Source organism: Pempheris klunzingeri, chromosome 20 (assembly GCF_042242105.1).
Source record: "Pempheris klunzingeri isolate RE-2024b chromosome 20, fPemKlu1.hap1, whole genome shotgun sequence".
Taxonomy (NCBI): Eukaryota; Metazoa; Chordata; class Actinopteri; order Acropomatiformes; family Pempheridae; genus Pempheris; species Pempheris klunzingeri.
The window spans coordinates 10626256-10645747 of NC_092031.1; the positions used below are offsets into that span (position 1 = coordinate 10626256).

Below are 19492 nucleotides of genomic sequence, written 5' to 3' on the forward strand. Positions count from 1 at the left end.
CTTGTTTGCTACCTCACCCACTCAGTCATCTCACCTGAATGAGGCCTAGCCTGAAGTGCAACTTGCTTCTAAGTTTCAACCCACAGAGCAGCGACAGACGTGTGCTGCTTTAAAATGACCATCCATTTATAATAAATCAATATATGTGTGAAACAAGTCGTATTAAGCCTAATATTTCTTGCTGTGTTTCTCTGTATTGGTGAGTGATTTATATCTATCAACCATATAGATTAATATTTTTAAAAAAAACACGCCTTTAATAATGAAACAGAAAAATCAAAGAAACAATGCCAATAGTAAGTAGTTTGTATTGCAGTTTGCTGTTAAGAGGCCCACTTTGGAAGATGAAATACAAATTTGTAGTTGTACTATCGGATAAGGTCAGAGGTGTGTGTGCAAGATAGCCTAACAAGACTGTGTTATCGTTATATCTACAGTACTTTATTCAAATTGCTTGCCAATGCTCTCACACACACATTTCACACATGTAATTTGTGTTTCAGATAGGCCTGGGCCTCTCAGTATGTGTGTGTGTGTACACATGCTGAACACAGCAGATTTGTACCTTCAAGCTTCAAGTCTCTCTGCTCACTCACCTACAGTCTGTTTTACATGCATAGTAATCAGCTCCTCTTTCCTTCGCCTTTAGTACCTCTTTGTAGATGTAATTTTGCAGTATGTAAAATCAGTTGTTATGGGGTGGTAAAAAAATAAGACATGCTGAGATATTGTTGATGCATGTTATTTCATGTCTGCAACACTGCAACAACAGCTCTGCCAGGGGCATAAGACTTAAGAAACAACTCACTAAAATGCCATAATCACTAGTAAGGAGGACCTTAAGCGTGTCACTAAGACCATAAAATGCAAGATAATGCTGGGGGAAAATACCCCAACCGGCTTCTCTTTTATCAGCGAGCTGGGCATTCCCAAAGGTTTGCGCGCTCCTGGGTGGAGGAGAGTTGGAGGAATGGAAGGGTTGCACATTCCTGCTGGATGGCATCAGACTTCCCATCAGTGGAGCGGGAGGGAATTGGAAAATAATCCCTCATTTTCCAGGTTGAAATAAATGAAGCTAGAGGCTGTGAGGTGGAAAAGTGCATCTCTCTCTCTCTCTCTCTCTCTCTCTCTAGCACGTGCTTTCGGTGTCCAGGGGGCGGGGCGGCGGTGCGTTCAGAGGCAACAACAGCAGCCTAACGTTCAGAAAAATAACAATAAGAGCATTTGCGCAACCAGGACAGCAGTGAAACCACATGGCAGGTATTTGCCTTTTTCAAGCCAAATCAACATAACATTGCAAGACTTATCACAATTATTATTTATCTGCCTATTTCTGCCTGTCCTGGGTAGAAATCTGTCTGATTAAGGTGAGGCACACTGGGAGATAATGGGCCAACTGATGGAGGATGAGGTGTCAACCTGCACTGGACGCAGTTACACGGTCAAGTAGTCACAGTTATTTCTGCGATTGGCCTCTGAGTTAAACCAAAAAGGCGGACATATAAAGTCAATAAAACACTGATCTCATTAACTTTTGTGTTTGTTGTTAATTCCTGAGTAACATAGATCATTTTGGGATTGAGGGAACATTGTATAGGATACCCTACATAAAGTGGATGACTGTGCTTTTGCAGCCAGACATTCCAATGTGGTGACACACACACACAGTGCACACACACACACACACACACACACAGTGCACACACAGTGCACACACAGTGCCACAAAGTAACCCAGAGCCGCAGTTATTGTCCTCCTGTCCGCAGCTCAGTTGGCTACTGGGAGCAAGAGATGCTGCATTCCGGTGCTGTCGGATATATCGCTATTAGGATTAACCCGTTATGAAACACCCATGACAAGAGAATGATTAAAATATCCATTTATCCAAAACTGAATTGTGCCTATAAGTAACTGGACTGATCTAATGTGCATTGCATATCTTCTCCTCCCACCCACTGCAGTGCACACAGCAGACTATACATGGAAGCTGCACTATATGCTCAGAAACCAGCCACCTCTGCTATGATGTAACAATAGTAACACTAATAATCTGATCCTAGAGTATTCTTGGTGTCAGCTAATTTGTTGTAATTTAACTATTTGGGATATTCACATAATAAAATAATTAAGGTCCCCTCTGCAAGACGGAGGCACAAGATTGGGTAATAGTGTAAGACCCACCTCAGTAGATACTGTATTCTAATATCTGAATTTGCAACATTTGCAACTGATTAAAGTACTAAAAACACACACAAAGTAGAATGCAGTTTCTTTTTTTGCCAGGTTGGTAAATGACACCGAGCTCGTGGTATCTGAGTGACAAGCCTGCAAGATTAATAAATAAATGTCATTCACTGTTCAACTATTTTACTACTGTAATTTCCAAACTGGTGTTCCACTACATTGGCCTTAATGCTCCAGAAAACGTGTCACGGGCCTTGATCCATAATGCCAGAACCTGCAGTAACCTGTGCTGATTTTGGAGTGCAGTATTCCGAGGAGCACCTGAAGGCATCAGTAAAGAGCGGTTTCCCCACCGAGGCGCGAGCGCTGCAGTCAGCGCTAACTTCATGTGCTGAAGTCGGTCGGTGTGCGGAGTTTCCACTGAGGCTAACAGCACTGGACAACAGCGGTCGGTAAGTTTGCGCCACCACATCCTTCAGACTGCAGCGCCAGTGTGCGTTTAGACACCTTTTTGTCTTCACGGGTCGCGTTTGCACGAGTGTGTCCGGAGTGCGGTTTGTTTGTGGAGCTTCTCAGAGTGTCTGTGACCCCAAAGCTGCTGAAAGTCCAAAAGTCACAGCAAATCAGCCTCAGAGCGGCGTTTTGTCCTGAAACTTACTTTTACCGAGTTGGTACGTTTCGTCTTTTTCTCTTCCTACGTTTTACAACCTCTGTTTTCCTGCTCTCACTTTGAGGTGCAGTGCTGCTCATGAAAGTTAAATCACCATCAAGGTTAATGGCGTTTATTGACTATTTATTGATTATTAGGTTGTTAGGTTGTGTGCTGGTGTTGTTAGTTTGACAGCGCAGGCCTCTGTTTACATACAGAGTCCCTGAAGCATCCCCTGGAGACTGTGACCTTTGACCTCTCTGCAGCCTGTGGGATGCAGCAGTGAGGGTTGCTTTAAAGTCAAGAGGTTGATCAGGGCCAAATGGAAATGAAAGGCTGTAAAAAATACAGATCAGACTAATCAGGAGCCAGATCAGAATCACTAACAGAAGTGCATGGGCAGCTTGGGAAACGTGGTCCATATGACAGGGACACACTGAAATGATAACAGGGACAAAGGGAGAGGCCACAAGGAGATGAAAACACTTGACCTTAACCTAATGCTCTGGTTGACGTGATGTTGACAGTGTTTTTTTTTCAGACTGGATCGTGTTTGTGTTGCACATGTTTATTCACCTTCCAGTCGTTATTCGTGCTCCGACATCATGTCAGTCGGAGAGAGGGTGTGGTGATGTGTTGTGGTAGGAATATGGAGCAGCGTACAGGGATGGGATGACTGGTTAGACTTGTTGTTTTTAAACCTGCTTTTCTCCGTGTTCGTGTTCAGCGGTGGAACAGCTCCAGTGTCGACGCAGTTTTAGCTGTGCGTCCGGTTTTGGAACAGTGTGCCATAACTGACCTTTGACCTGCTCGTTTTGGTACATGCTTATCAAGCTTCTGCTGCCCTTTGATTACTTATGCTTGGAAATTAAAGTTTTCCTATTGAGTTTTTTTTATATAGATAAAAAAGCCACTAAAAACCACGAGATGTATCAAATGTTCTGAACTCATGTCAGTTTAAAAAGTATTTTTAATCCTGTGTGATTACTAGCGCTCTTCACTTTCTCCTGGTGAATTGCTACTATGCATTGAATTCTTAAATTCAGTACTCTAATACTGTTTTTCTGGTAATGACGTTCTATCAGGTTTCCCCCAGAGCTATTCCCAATAACATATCCTTGTGCATTTATTTCATGCTGGCTTGCATACAGTTCAGACAACATGTTTAAACACGAACAGATTCTAGGCAACGGGAAAAACACTGAATAAAGCAATTACTGTAAGTAATCATCCAGATATGTAAACCAGTTCCCATGCATCGCAGTCCACTGGCTGCACGGTTGAAACCTTAGCTCCAACTTTAATGTGGACTTATTTTGACTTTGGCTCTGCAGCAACTGGGAATTGATCGATTAAGTGGCTGAGCGGAGGGAGTACTGTATTGAAATCTCGGTCATCGTTAGGTTGAGGCATATGTTCCGTGATTGCCATATGCTCACGTAATATTTAGTCTGTCCTCAAACAAGATCAATGTTTTATTGGAACAAAAAATTGCTGATTGTGCAGACCAGAGCTTTTTGATTTTAATCGGCAGCAACAAGACTGTTGTTTGTGATATGAAAACTCTTAACCGCTGGCCAAAGGGTCCATGTGAAGGTTTTGCATCGTTTGCTAAGTGTGATATGGGCAAGGCTCACCATTATTACTACTGGGTGGTTCACTTTTGTTATGCCTTAACACACTTTCTGTTGTTATAGACACACACACACACACATGTACACAAATACTGGCACACGATCCATTTTATTCTCCAAGTTCAGCAGTCACTCTCATTTTGAGTCATCCTCTTTTTCTCTATCGTTAGCACGCACACACACACGCACACACACACATCCACTGTGAAAATCACCTCTTCTTGAGTCAGCCTTCTCCTTCTGTTGTAACAGTAATGCACACACATACAGATACACACACACACACACACACACACACACACACACACACACACACACACACACACACACACACACACACAGAGTCTCTCTCTTTTTGTGCAGTTTCCACTGGAGTCTCTCTCTGCCCTGCCCTCTAATCAAAGCCATATGTTCTCCAGGTCCCATGCATAAACGTCTGTTCTGTTTGCAGCACTGTTCCCAGTGTAACCAGCCTCACACTTTATTACTGGCAGGAGGAGGCTGTGCTGAAAATGAAAGGTGACCTGCACAGGATTGCAGGTTGATGTTTCGTGCTTTTAGCTTTCCTTCCCTTTTCTTTTTTTTTTATTCTTTTTTCACAGTTTGATACAAATCACCATCATGTCCACGGTGATAAAAGTTAGTAATGGGAAGATGGTTTTCTCACACTTTTATCCTTCATATTCCCTGTTTCACATGTAGTTATTTCAGTATTTATGAGCTCTCCTGGTGGCTGGTAGATGGAAAGATATTTCAGTCGATCGTCCCTGATCATTCCTGACAGATCACAGATTTTTTTATGTGTGTGTAGGTCTGTGACGCCTCTTCAGATTAATCAGCTGTCACTCTTTATTATTAAGTCTTTCTTTGTCACGAGGCCAAAATGGGGCTCAAATTTATTAATCTAAGAATCACTGCCAGGTCGGCCTCATTATATAACCACGACTAATGTAAACATACCCAGCACTCTTGTTATGTGGGGACGCACCACAAACCAGCATGCAGCTCATTATAGGTCCCAACCTGAAGATTTAATAATACATGCTTTAGATTCCCCTAATAGGGGGGATGCCGTCCTGTTTATCTGGTTATGGATAAGGTGCAGATTCCTTTCAGCTGCATTTTCTTCACAGAAATGTACAGGCCTGCAGATGGAAAGCTGTTTTCCATCAATTCTTACCCACTTGAGCTGTGATTCTCTGCCCAAAGCTGGCTGGGTTTGATCCTCTGGGTTCGGGCCAAGCTCTTTGAATTTTCTCAGACTTGAATTAAGATAGGATTCAAGGCACAGTTTAGATGCCTCAGTTGTAAAAAGTGACAATTAACAAAGTATAGAGAATGTAATTACAGTTTTTACCTAATCTTCTGATATGTGACGTTTGGTTGGTTGCCATGATTAATTCAATTGATGAATGTATTTCGGATACAAATCAGGTGACTCATTAAATGCTGCAGTTGCCGAGGTTCACATTGAAACGGAAACCACACCAGATTTATTTCATCTAGGCCTCGTCCACTTTTCTCTCAGCTAGATGAAAACTCTGCCTCCCACAGTCATTTTGACAAGAATGCAAGAATCCAAATTAAGATAAGATTTATATATGGGGAAGGTCAGAAATATTCACAGGACTTTTTTGTTGTACATCTTCCCCTCATATTCTAAAGCAAGTTTTTTTCCCCTGCTGCACTGCTCCCTCCCTTTATCTAGGTCTTTGCACTGCATGTTAACATTCGTCACTTTCTGCAGCCAGTTTAAGGAATGTGATTCTATTGTAGTCATATGATGTGTCTTTTCTTCCCTGACCCCCTGTGTTTAAGGGGGGGGTTCCTTTACATGAAGAGTGTGTCAGTATACTGAGGATTGAAAGGGAACGGTGAAAGGTTTTGTGTTACTTGATCTCAGAGATGGCTCTATGCCACATTTTGATTTCCGATCCAACTCAACAAGACGGAGTATCTACCTACATTTAAACAACCAGATCCACATTATTCTGTGGATTATTCCTTTAATAAGCCATCGACATGCGCTCTGGTTTGATTACCGAGACCATACCTAAGATCATGATGAGTGTCCGAAAGTCTTCTTTACCGGTTACTGTTGTTTTCACATGTTGTTTCGTCTCTTTTTGCCAGCTCACTGTAGCTATATGATATACAGTTTTGTATTTTCATAATGTTCCAGGAATACTTGTGAGTAGTTAATATTTGAATGTAAGTTTATCTTCTCCAATTGCCAGTGCAGTGATTTTGGCAATATTAGTGTATCCCTAGTTGCATTAGTTGTGTAACGTGTAATGTTCTTTTGAGCGGATTGTTTTATCCTTATTTCCCCTTGTTGCTAGTAAACACATTTGCCTACTAAAAGGATTTTTTTTACATAATGCATGGCAAGTCACATCTGTGTCCATAACGAAGTGAATTTTTGGCCATTTCTCTACAATAACAGTCACCGTTTTGGCAACTCCAAAGTGTTTTTGCGGCTGAAAAGAAAGTCTAATTGAAATCTGTCTTTTTACTGCGTGACTGCTTCTTTGCAGTTGGGTGACACTAGTTGGAGTGTCACTCTATTGTGCTCACACTGCATGCCCTTTTTTCTTTTTTTTTTTTGTGTGGCCCCTACACAACAGAAAGGGGGATTCCTTCTCTCCCTGACCTGCTTATTATGCTGCTGGAATGCTAAAGATCCAACGCTGAATCTTAGTGTGGAGTAGTTTGGAGGCTCAGGAGGAAAAGTGGCATTTCAGCTCGGTTCGAATCCAACTCTCATTTTACACTCTCTTATTTTCCTCATCCAATGACTGTGTCGTATCAAAGTTAGCTCAGGAATAATCGTAAATGTGAAGCGTAAAGGTTATTACCAGTAATTCATGGTGCTGCTTTCTACCTCACTGATTGAGCTTTTCTGTTCTTGAGCTCCATGCAAAGTTGGACCTAATCACATACCAGACCATGAGTCATCGTTTGGATGAGTTGTGAAATAATCCCTCATGAATGAACATTAGAAAAAGGCTTTTATGAGAGAGAGAGAAGGCCCCCTGTTGGGGGGGGTAAACAATGATTTAGGACAGGGGCTCACAAACTGATCCAGTTCTGAGACTCATTAAAACAAATTGTCACTCATTTTGATTGACTAAAGGAGACAAAAGGGTATTACGCACAATGGGCGTTAGTGTTTAAATCCATAATTTCAATATCAATTTGGCTAAATGTCATCAATCAGTTATGAGCACCTTGATTTTATAATTGTATTTTCACTTATGCGTTAAAACTCACCAGTGAAACTTCACTGATGTGTGAATGTGTATATCAAAGCAAAATGACTATTTCATGGTGTAACTTAAGAGTTTTGCTCCAAAACAAAATACACTGTACATCATTTGAACTGATGTATGACCGTTTGGAAATAACCTCTTTTTAAGATGAATGAGGGAACAACTGACACGCTCTCAGATACAAAAGGAAAATACACACTTCTTTTGTTAACCATCTGATTCTGATTATATCCAGTTTCTTCAGGACCGTCAGAGGTGCTGAGATCATCCCCCTTTTGCTTTCATCAACATGTGTTACACTTTATTGCAGCACAGAATATATTGGATCTTATTAAAAAAAGAGTACCCAACAGTTCTCTTTTAAAGCACGATGGGCAGACAGCAGTCTGTCCTGAATTCACGAGGTTTTCCTGCAGTTTAGTTTTTCTCTGCTTCTTTTTTATACAAACTTTTTAAGGCCGTACAGCCTATGTTCAAATATTTGCCATTTTGGAAAGAACTCATTGCTTCAAGCATTTTGCAATATTTTTTGTTATTAAGTGTTCTTTTTTTCAAACAAGATCTAACATGCAAATTGAGTTTTAGAGGGACTGGTAGGGGGGTTGTTTGCTTTGGACAGAAACAAGTTAGCTGTCTCCCTCCCTATCAAACTACTAAACTGCTGTAATTGAGAAATAACCATCATTCTTTAAAAAGACATCCTTGTTAGATCAAGATAAAGTTATATGATTTGGGGCAGAAGCCATCCAGAAACCTTTCATCAAATGAAACATTTGTGGGTGTCACTGCAGTCAGTCAGATGACTGTCAAGGTGAAACATTTATGTTATCGAATTAGGCACAAACTGAAACCCATCCTGACTGGCTGCTGAACTTGCAGACTGACTTTAGAGGGCCCATCCTTCATGTCAGTCTTTGTCTCTCTCTCTCTCTCTCTCTCTCTCTCTCTCTCACTCACACACACACACACACACATCCCTTTCACTCTGTCTCTGTCGCTCTCTCACTTGACAAGAAGACAGCAAGCAGGGAACCGGAACTGGAAAAGCTGGAGCATTAGATTTACAGAACTTTTTACAAGGCTTGTTGCTTACAGAAATGTAAGTATTGTCGTGAAATGATACCAGAGTACTTAGATTTTATACCACCGGAGATACTGTCTAGGAAAGGAAGCCTGGTATAGCCTGGCCATGTGGTGGTGAATATTGTCTATAATACAACAAGTGAAGTAGAAGTGATTGAGGGTTTTCTTGGTCAATGCACTCCTCACTCTGAGTGACCTGGATTTCCTGTATGTGTGTGTGTGTGTGTGTGTGTGTCTGTCTGCGTTTTTGGCCCAAGGCTGAGATTTAGACTGGAAGAGCCGTTTGCTTTCCTGGCCAGGGTCACAGTTCAGCTGATAACAAGAGCCACTTTGAACTGTGTTTAGTTTGAGTGCGTGGTTGTTTTTAAAGGTTTGCTAACTAAAGAGATTCTATAATTGTTTTTGATCAGCAGTTTAGATAACCGCATTGCTGGCCTGTTATGTGCTTATGGCACTGAGAAGTCCGTATTTTACCATTTCATTCGCTATTTCTGTAAATCATAAAAACTGAATACAGTCATGACTCTTGAGGACAAACACGAAATGGATAGCTGCAGCACATCTATATCAAACCTTACTTTAAGTCTGCACATAGTAACCACATAGTGGAAATGCTATCCTGCTGCTAATTTCAGAGTGTTTTTAAATTAGCTTGATGGCAAACACAGCTGTCTATCATGCCCCCAAGCACATGGCTTCAGGATTTAAAGCTACAGTATTCAGCTTCTTGCCCGTGGTAACCAAAATGTTATGCTAGTACCTCCCTTCTCACCCATAATGGGACAGGTTCATGGCCTAACACGTGTCAGTTTGTGTCCTCAAATAACACGATAATGTGACAGCTAACATCTGCACAGCCGTAACATTAGCTTAAGCAGCAGATGATGAACACATATGGCTTCCAAATAGAGATGTTTTGATTTGTTTGTTTTTAATGTGTTTTATTTCACAATCATTTTTTAATTGCGCCCCCTCTCAAATCGTAGTAATTGTTATGACTTGCCTGTACTGTGGCAGCTAATCTCTCTTTTATAACTATGGCCAAGCTCAGTGGCAGGTTGTTGTGCATAACAAATCTTACATACTAAACTTGATTCAAGCTGTTCTAAAGATAGGCATGTACACGCAGGTTGACAGAAAGATAATAAAGTGAAACAGTGGCCATTTATGATGTAATAAAAAAAGGTTACAGTTTCATGTGTAGCAGGAAAGGCCACAACGAGGATGGATATTGCCTTACATGTAGTAGCTGAACGTTTTGCCTGTACTTCTTACAAGCTTTTGATAAATCTAGTTAAACCTGTTAGTTGGCTATGACACACACAGGTGAGATTCTTCCGGTTATGGATCAGAATGGGCTCTCAGCATCGTGAAGTACTCAAAAAATGCAATCCGACATGATTGCCAATAACTTGTTGATAGGCTTCTGAAATGTGCCATGATACTGAGCTGATACTCAGCTGCAAAGATTTTTCTCACAAACCTTCAACAGTGGAGGTGAAAAATGTTCCCCGTCATGTTTTGTCTGAGGTCTTGTGAGAGAGCTCAGTAGGTCAGAAGTCTTAAGGTGTCTGCTCTTAGTCAGCAGCATAACTCCAAGCTCACACAGTTTCAGTCAGAGGCATATTGTGCAACTGACACACTGAAATCTGTTTTTTTTTTGGGCTGACATACTTCATGTTTGTGTCTTAACATTTGGCTTTTGCTTTCGTTTTGACAATGTCATCATTTTGCAGCGTTGATGTACTGAAGGTCATTGTAATGTGTAATATTCATTTTTCAATGTGAAGGCAGGAGTTGGTAAAAGAATTAGCTGTTTTTCATCTAGTGGTTTTGCATGTTTTCCATGCCAAATACATTTTTTATTAGCTGCATTATATTGACCATTAAAGCCTATTTTCTATAAAAATGCTACTCCGAAATTTCATTTTTTATTAGACATTTATGAGTTTCTGGGAAATTCTGAAGCTTGGTGGCTCAATCTTCTTAAACTGTTTCAGCTACTCCAGTAAAACAATAATGACGTCTAGTGATCAATGCAGTTCTGTTTTGTTTGTAAAATGTGCTGAATTCAGTTGATTCAAAGTGCCATTGGAGATGTGCAGAGCAGCACTCTGACATTGAACAAAATGAGCATAAATCAAGCAGATCTATCTCTAAATGCCCCTCCAGCAAAGGTTATATTGTTTGAGCAATCAAATCAGTGTCCCCAACAGGCTACAGCTAAGCTGTAAGGAAGTCGTCTGAAGGTTAGATCTCTCTGAGTGCTTATGAATGGGGCACTTGTCTGTTTCATCCCTTTGGCTGAAGTTATGTCTGTGTGAATGTAGCACACGGCCTTGAAAAGAGGCTGCAGACATCCAACACAGACACCGTGGTGTGTGTGTGTGTGTGTGTGTGTGTGTGTGTGTGTGTGTGTGTGTGTGTGTGTGTGTGTGTGTGTGTGTGTGTGTGTGTGTGTGTGTGTGTGTGTGTGTGGGGCGAGCATGAGAATGTCTTGACTTCTTGATATACCAAAGATCAATGACCTGAGCCCTCTCCTCCCTATCTCTCTCTCTCTCTCTCTCTCTCTCTCTCTCTCTCTCTCTCCCACAAACACACATACACACACACACACACACTAAATGTGTAACTGGTCCTCCCTCTCTGGGTCGCTCCCACATTCCAACTGTGGCCCACGCATCTTGGCAGAGAATTAAGGGCTGTAGTCATTCTAATTGTGAGGTTTCGGGCACTAGTATTTTGGATTTATTCATTGCTGGCCACCATGACGATACCAGAACCACACAATTAGTAAGCGTGCATGTTGTGGCTGAGCATGTCTGCTATGATTGCATTTCATGCAAGCAGGGTGCATAACTAGTCCCTGCCCAGCTCTGATTTTATTCACCTACCAGTGTGCTAGATTGATATAGACAGAATGAGTGAAATTAAATCCATTTTTTCTGAGATATTGGATTAAAGACATGGTTTCCTATTTATTGTAGAGCTGTGTGTGATGAAATCCAGCTACTGAAAATGGATGGTTTGTTACCTTTTCTCTTTTCCAGCTGGCAGTCTGCTGAGTGTGCATAATAGTCCTCTTTTTAACAGTATGTGCTTTCATTAAAGACGAGCCTCGTATTTCAGGACTGCTGCACAATATCAAAATTGTGATAAATTGCCTCGATAACAGTAACGAGTGTTTCTGTTGGAGGAGGAGGGAAGTTTAGGGGGGTAGCAACGTTTTTATAAAGTTTGTACATATTGACTAGTTTTGCAAATGTTTCTTATCGTAATCTAAGTTCTTTTTGTTTCTTGTCTTTTTTAGGACATCTAATACCTTTTTATTGATAGTAGATGGCAGGCTGTTAATTATTGGTACTTGGTGTTGTGGTGGTGATATGACTTTTTCCACAGTGTTAATCCACCCTATTTGTCTAAGACACAACATTACTGAAGAGTTCAATTCAACCTCTGAGAGGTGATAGCTCAAACAAACTCAGTTATTTAACTATACCAAGCAGACAATATGTCATATGCTTAATACGTCGTCTCAGGAAATGGGGTTTATAGTTTTATTCTTATTGCCCCAGAAAGTTGGTAGTTCTGATGGGTGCTGGTTCACTCCCTCATTTTCCCCTTCCAGCTAAAATGTAGTATTTGTTGTTTCAGTCGTTTCGGTCACAATGGCTCATGCTCTGTGCTGTGATTTAGTTGAATAGTTATAGATAAGAAAGCTGCTGTGATGAAAGAAGAGCGCACAGAAGGAAATGAGAGAACATTGGAATCTTTGAAAGTTAGTAAAATGTGTTTCTCATGTGTCTTTTATTTTTTTTGTCCATGTCTCGTTTTGTATTTACTCAGTGTTGAACTTTCTCGCTGCCTCACCCTGTCCTCTTCGAATATGCCTTAATGAGATGGAAATGTGAATTTTTAAATTCTAGTGACATTATTTATGAAAACCAGGTAAATATTGATGTTTTCTCTCGTTTTCTCTCTCTCTCTGTCTCTCTCAGGGCCTGCAAGTGGATAACTATGCCACAGATTCATGGTAGGAGCAATCGGGGCTAGTGCACACAAGCACACACATGGCCTTGTAAGCAGTGACTGTGAACTGTACTATCAAGGAAATTCCTCAGTCCTCCAGGGTCGCCTCCGTGGGTTCTCTATCTGGTGGTTTGTACAGCTGCACAAGCTTCTGTTTCCACAACACAAACACAAAACACACACAGAACACACTCTGTATGGACGCTGAAGGAATGTTTTTCCCCAGCACAGGCCTGCTACCATGGCGGCACACTGAAATTGGAAGATAAGCTTAGATCTGTTGTATAGCATGACCTGAAGTGGATCTCTCTCATCACCTATGTAAGTATTTTGAACTGAACTTAAATAAACTGATGATCATTGACAATTTAAGTATTATGTATTGTATCATGCATCATTCAATCAATCAATCACAAGGTGAATCTGCAACTGAAAACTTTGCTGAGTAGAATTTTCTGAATATCTGGAAGAGAAGAGATCGAATGAACGCTCCGTTCAGCGAAAACTGCACTCACTATCATTAGTCATGTAGACCAGCTGAGTTGTAAACATGAGAATGCTGCCACCGTACACAATATGCAGGTTTTGAAGTCTGCAGATTTGGTTTCCTCAGCAAATTTCATTTCCTCTTGTTCTAAGTAGCTGCTAATTGAGATGAGATGAGACAGACGTCACTTCTCAAAAGCTATGAATTAAGAGAGTCTTAGACAAATGTATTTGACTGTTGCTTTCATCACAGATAGGGTATAATAAAAAACAATTCTAAGTAAAAGAATACAGTACTTATAAATCCTGCAGTTCTTCTAAATACTATTAGGTTTAAACTCCCCTGCATAACTGTCATCAATTATTTTCAAAGCTAACAAAACAAAGGATAAAGCAAGACGCTCCAGGCAGACGTGATGGCTACCCAAGAAAATCAGACACAGGTGGGGGCTGTAGTCCTGGCTCAACGTGCTTCGACTCCATCCACTGGGAGCAGACCCGGTAGAGAAGCCAGGCACGCAAATGACAGCCAGGAAGTATGGCGATACTCTGACCAGTTGTGGCAGTCAAAGCAGCGGAGCAGTCCCTCCCTCCTCTTATATAGGAAGTTGTCGTGTGACAGTGGAAAGGGGACGATTTTGGATGAGGAATGCGAGTGTTTGGAATACAGCTCAAAAGTGTTGAGTACTGAAGAGAAACCTTATCCAGAGCTGTCTACTGGCAAGAGAATTGAAAGAATAACTAACTCAGTTACTCCGATACCTGGGAAAAGTTCAGAGGGATCTCCGTGCCAGCTGGATACACCAGGAGAGGGTGTGGATGCAGGCAGAAACAGAACTGGCAGCACCCGCTGCTCCTGCACCACCTCTAGCCCTTACACGAGTCCAGACATCTATTGTTCCCACAGCCCCAGATCCAGTCCGAGCCCCAGCTCCAGCCCTGTTCACACTCCTTGCCCCAGCCCCGGCCCCTCTCGGCCCAACCAGCGACACATCCGCCGCAGCAGCCTGCCTGTGTCTATGCTGGCTTTCCACAAGGTAATAAAGGAGGAAGCTGCGAGCCCTTTTTATGTGCAATTTGTATTAATTTAGCTGCTACACCGAGGCTGTGCTAAGTGTTCTAAATTTTCTATATTTCTAGCACAAGATGAGAAAAACAAACACTGTAATATTTACAATGGAAATGTAATGTAATGCTTTACCCCATTAGACAAGCCTATTCAAGGCACTTCTAATTTAGCTGTACAGAAACATCATTAAGACAATTTTAATTTGCCATGTCCTCTGCTTCTAGACATCACCCTGCCTCTCATCTCAGTGCAGTCCATCCAGTGAACCGAGCTCTTTGGGGTCATCACCCTGTAGTTCCCCCCTTCCCAACCACCGACAGCATCACCAAAATGGACATGCGCCCCGGCACCATCTCAAAGATGGCTACTCGAGTTTGGAGAGGCTCAACCGAAGGCCCAGGGTTAACAAATGCTCCCTGGAGAAACTATTCCTACGACGGGCCTCTCTTGAAACCATGAGGGCAACCATGGAGAACTATGAGAGGTCATCTTCAGGAGTGACCAGGACCTGCAGCAGGGGCAGCAGCAGTGATGAGGGGGACGGAGAAGGTTTCCTACACAACACAGAGTTTATTAGGAACCGTAAAGAGCGTTCCACTGTCCTGGTGAGGCGCTACTTCAAGAATAACCAAAAGGTATTTACATGCAATATTTCTTTTTTTTAGCATTAATTTGATATCTTAAACAAATGTATTCCGTCGTAGCTGTTTATTTATTATCCTTTTATCACTCTTGACAGTGTTCATCATTTATATTGTGCTTCAAAACAATGAGACATACTGAAATACTTTTCCTCTTTCCATAAGGTGACCAAGTCAGTGTGTACCGGAACCAGAGCGATTGTCAAGACCCTGCCGTCAGGACGCATCTCAGAGGAGGTCTGGGAGGTGGTTGTTTGTCGCAGGACATGGCAGCCCAGCAAGAAGGATATATGGCCAATTGTGATGCATGGTTTGGGTGAAGAATTCCGAATCTGCAGGGAGATACTGCGTTTTGTTGGAGTTAAGCTACAGCAGGTAAGGTGATGGATATGCAGACTCTTTGGGTATAGATTTCATAAGTACGTTTTAAAAGTTGTGGAAAGCGTAGATTCAGGGCAGCAATGCAGTCAGTCTCAGGGCTTGAATAGTTTACCTTTCACACCCAGGCTGCTGTTAACAGGCTCCCGTTAAGGGAGAACTGTACTCGTGTATCTCAGAAGGAATTTGAGTAAGTCTGCAGTGTTAATCAGCACAATTAACATGTTTTCCATAGTCGTCCTCAGCCAAGGGTTATTAAGGTTGCCTTTTTACAAGTTAAGGAAATATGTTGCAATGGGAACTACTCAGTCTTTATGGTGTTCAAGGCCCAACATCACTGACGTTTTGGCTCAAGCTTATTCTTTAAGCGCCTTCAAATGACGTGGAATTTCCACAGATGATAAGGCATTGGGTTTAGATGTGGTTTTCCTTTCAAACTCTCTCTTCTCTGCCTCAAAAAGAAGTGCAATACTTCATAGCTGCAGTGGCACAAGAGTATTTACGACTTGATTGATTCTTTGTTCAGTGGAGAAAAATTGTTCTTGGCCTTTGCTTCCCTGTGTTTGGGTTGAAACGTTACGCCTGTTATGCATGAAAGATGAATAATTTGTTCAAGGAATATGTTAATAGACGAACACACTCACATCCTAAAAAACACATACACACAGGCTCTTTGTTCAGGGTAGGCCCCTGCTACGGAAAAATGATTTATTCTCTGTTAGTTCTGCTCCCCGTATTACTGACAGACTGAATGACTGAGCCTTCTGTGCGTGTGTGTGTGTGTGTGTGTAAATGGACTGAGCAGAGTTGGCATCTGCATTGAAGTTGCAGCCATGGAAACTAGAGCGAGGGTAAATGAGCAAGACAGAGTGAGAAAGTTAGAGAGAGTGATGGAGGATGGAGAAAAAAGAGATGGAAAGAGACATTGCCGCATTATTATCAAGTTTCCAAGCAAGGGAGAGTGATTTTACCAACCTCTCGCAGGGGTCGTTCAATTTGAGCAACCTTGGCAGCCGCAATTCAACCTTTCAGTAGAAGGCGTTTTGTCTGTCATAAGCCATGCTTTTCAGTCAGGGAGGTGCAAACATAAGAAGTGTGAGCAGACTAGGAATCAGCAGCATCACACAGGACGCTCTCCTGATGTTTTTTTTCTTTTTCTTATCTTATTCCTCCTCTTCCTGGAAAAACGCAAAACACATAGAGACGCAGTTCTCAAGGACACACATCCACCAAATTACGCAAGGCCCAAGTTTATTCTATTTTAATGGCAAATAGGATATTGTGTTTCTCTTTACTTTTCTGCTCTACGGTAGTTTAAATTCCAGTTATACTGTGTATTTGTAAGTTTATTGATACATCAATGTTAAAAAGCGCTACATTTACTACAGCTAACTGTCATTTCCACTGTGTCAACGTCAGCCATCATTTTAAACTGCATTGTGAAGTGTAGTTAACACTTTGGATTTTACCAGGAGAGTTCACAGGAGAAATAAGATTGAGTACTTTTAATTCAAATCAGGTTTCTACATGTATTGAAAGAGTAAGAGTGTGTGGGCACTTGACTGTGCATGTGACTTTTGTTTTATGTATCACATTTTTATGACGGGATGTTGTACTGTATATGTGTGTGCATAATATGCATGGATACGTATTTGTGTTTTTTATGGGTTCATGCATAGCCACAACAGAGCCAAGTACTGTCTAAAGTTTCTCACGTGTGGAGGGGGGATTGTACGCTCATGCCACACAAAAACACACACACACTCATACTCATGTGCATGCCGCACTGTGGTTTCTTACTTTGCCAAAGTGTTTTTATGAGTCCTTTGTGGTTGTAGAAATACGGGCTGAGTTAAGTCCAGGCAGAGCTGCTTTAATAATGAGCCCATTGAAAATGGGGGAGCTGCCAGCACTTCCCTTGTCAAAACACCATCTGAGCTACTCCTGTGAGGGGTCACCAGAGAAACCCAGAGAACACTGAGCAGCAGTGAATAAGTAGAGTTGTAGCGGAGTTGTCATCAGGATCATAAAAAACTATGAACACATCCCATTACAAACAAATGGGAGTCATGCTGTCGAAAACTTGCAGCCGCAAAGAAACATTATTGTTATTATATAATATTTTCTGTATATGTTTGTTTTGTATGTAGTTAGAAATATAATAATGGATGATCAGCGAGTACACAACATTGGATAAAAACATAAAAACAACAAAACAAAGAACCCCCTCCCCCCAGTCTTTTATACACACACAACCGTACTTTATGGTACACAGGCCCCCTATATGTGGCATGTCAGCCTGACTCTGCAGTTATCATGTTGAGGAGTTTTCTCGAGGTATCCTGTGGCCCGTGTGTTTATTGCTACAACTAATGAGGCGAGCCAAAGAACACAGGAGTATATGAAGGAGGGATTGGAGCAGGGCAACAACGGCAAGGAGAGAGAGGGGTGGAGAAAGGGGTAACACACTGGGAGAGAAAGAGGGAGAAAATGAGATTTTAACAGTGGAAAAAGAAGAAAATCTGCCATGGAGGCGAGAAACAAAGGGGTGGTCGGGGGGTGTCAGGCACCGACTATTTGCGTAAGAATAGGGAGAACGACAGAGCCGTGAACATATGTTTTATATAAGTTTTTACATAAGTCCATAATGGAAGATGAACATGCTGGAAAACATACAGGAGAGGGGGGAAAAGGACTTTTACTTTCTCTTAAAGAGTTTTATATTATCCAGGGCAAACCACGAATTCTGAAAACTGTGAGAAGTGTTTCTCAGGATAAATATTGGAGTCAGGGAGGGAGTGCAGTAGAAGGTTTTTCTTTCATTTTGCTTTTCTCTCATCTACAATGCTGTATTTTCCTCCTCGTCCCTTCTGGAGCCCTGCAATGGAGTCATATATTTAGCTGGGCTACTCAATCAGAGGACACTGTGCTTGAAACCAGAGAGAGCACATGATATTATGCTTTGTATTTGCAGCTTAAATGGTATCCATAACCCCCAAAAAGATGGATTTAGCATGAGAAATTGAAAATAAATTGACAGTGTTCCTATTAAACTTTGTCAGCTAATTCACACTGCGCGCAAGTGCCAGGGATGTAAAGAAGTGTTTCATTAGTTTGTGCAGATTAAATGGTGAAACACTCACATACGCACACACCTGGCCTCGGGATCAAACGGTGTCTGAAGCCTGAATCATTTTATTGTTTTCCTTTGGGGAGTCTACCAATTAGAGTCCTGCTGAGCCCTTTCATTTAGTTCAAAGTGGTGTCAGGCTAAGTGGTAAGTGACCAAACACACACAGGCATGTACATACACACTTAAACGCTTTTTTAACCTAGAATTTTTCAGCCGAGTGGGAGTGGAGATGAGAGAGGGATGCTTGTAAATATCTCGTCTTCCCATTGCCGGGATTGCAAATAGTCTTTGGGGACAGGAATACATTGCTCCCTTGAGGGACGCTCTGTGCTTTCCTGTTTCCCTCAGTGTGTCTTGTCATAACTGGATTTAAAGTCTGAATGTTGCCAGTTCAAACCCAGGAATATCTGTGCTGGGAAAGTGAGTCAAAAATATCTGTTTGTTCTTGTGTTGCTGTTGGAGTTATAGTTGAGATAACACTTTCCAACTTTTGTTTCTACCTTTTACCAATGCATCTGAGAAAAACCTCTGAAATAGGACTTTCCAACGGGCTGTTAATCACATGGGATGTCACCCCATTACTTTTTATGACTACGACTTCTTGTATGTCATTTGTTATGTTTCTTCTTGTACAATGGGTGGAGCTCGAAAAATGCAGATCACCAAAAACGAGTTGTTTCATTAGGTTTGATTCGCAAAAACAACAGTCCTGACCGCATAGATAATTTCCTGTCTGGGTGGATTGGTAGAGGAAGAGAGAGTGAGGTTATCAGCTCCTCTCTCTCTCTCTCTCTCTCTTGCTGTCTCTCACCCTTAGAGACACACACACACACACACACACACACACACTTAACTCTGTTGCTCACTCAGTCTCCCATGTGGTTGCTGTGCTGCTGGTGAAAATAACAGCCACACACACACACACACACACACA

At 41.7% G+C, this 19492-nt stretch overlaps 2 protein-coding genes across 2 annotated transcripts in view; one reads left to right on the top strand and one right to left on the bottom strand.

Annotated features, from left to right (window-relative positions):
• rbp4 (retinol binding protein 4, plasma) overlaps positions 1 to 19492 on the bottom strand; it is a 178763-nt gene that overhangs the window by 60929 nt on the left and 98342 nt on the right. The gene's annotated exons all lie outside the window — the stretch shown is intronic.
• plce1 (phospholipase C, epsilon 1) overlaps positions 12961 to 19492 on the top strand; it is a 63249-nt gene continuing 56717 nt past the window's right edge. The window contains exons 1-5 of the mRNA XM_070852015.1: positions 12961 to 12980; positions 13078 to 13172; positions 13711 to 14374; positions 14631 to 15041; positions 15213 to 15422. Of these exons, the coding sequence (XP_070708116.1) occupies positions 13754 to 14374; positions 14631 to 15041; positions 15213 to 15422 (1242 nt within the window). The 5' untranslated portion in view covers positions 12961 to 12980; positions 13078 to 13172; positions 13711 to 13753. The remainder of the gene's footprint in view (positions 12981 to 13077; positions 13173 to 13710; positions 14375 to 14630; positions 15042 to 15212; positions 15423 to 19492) is intronic.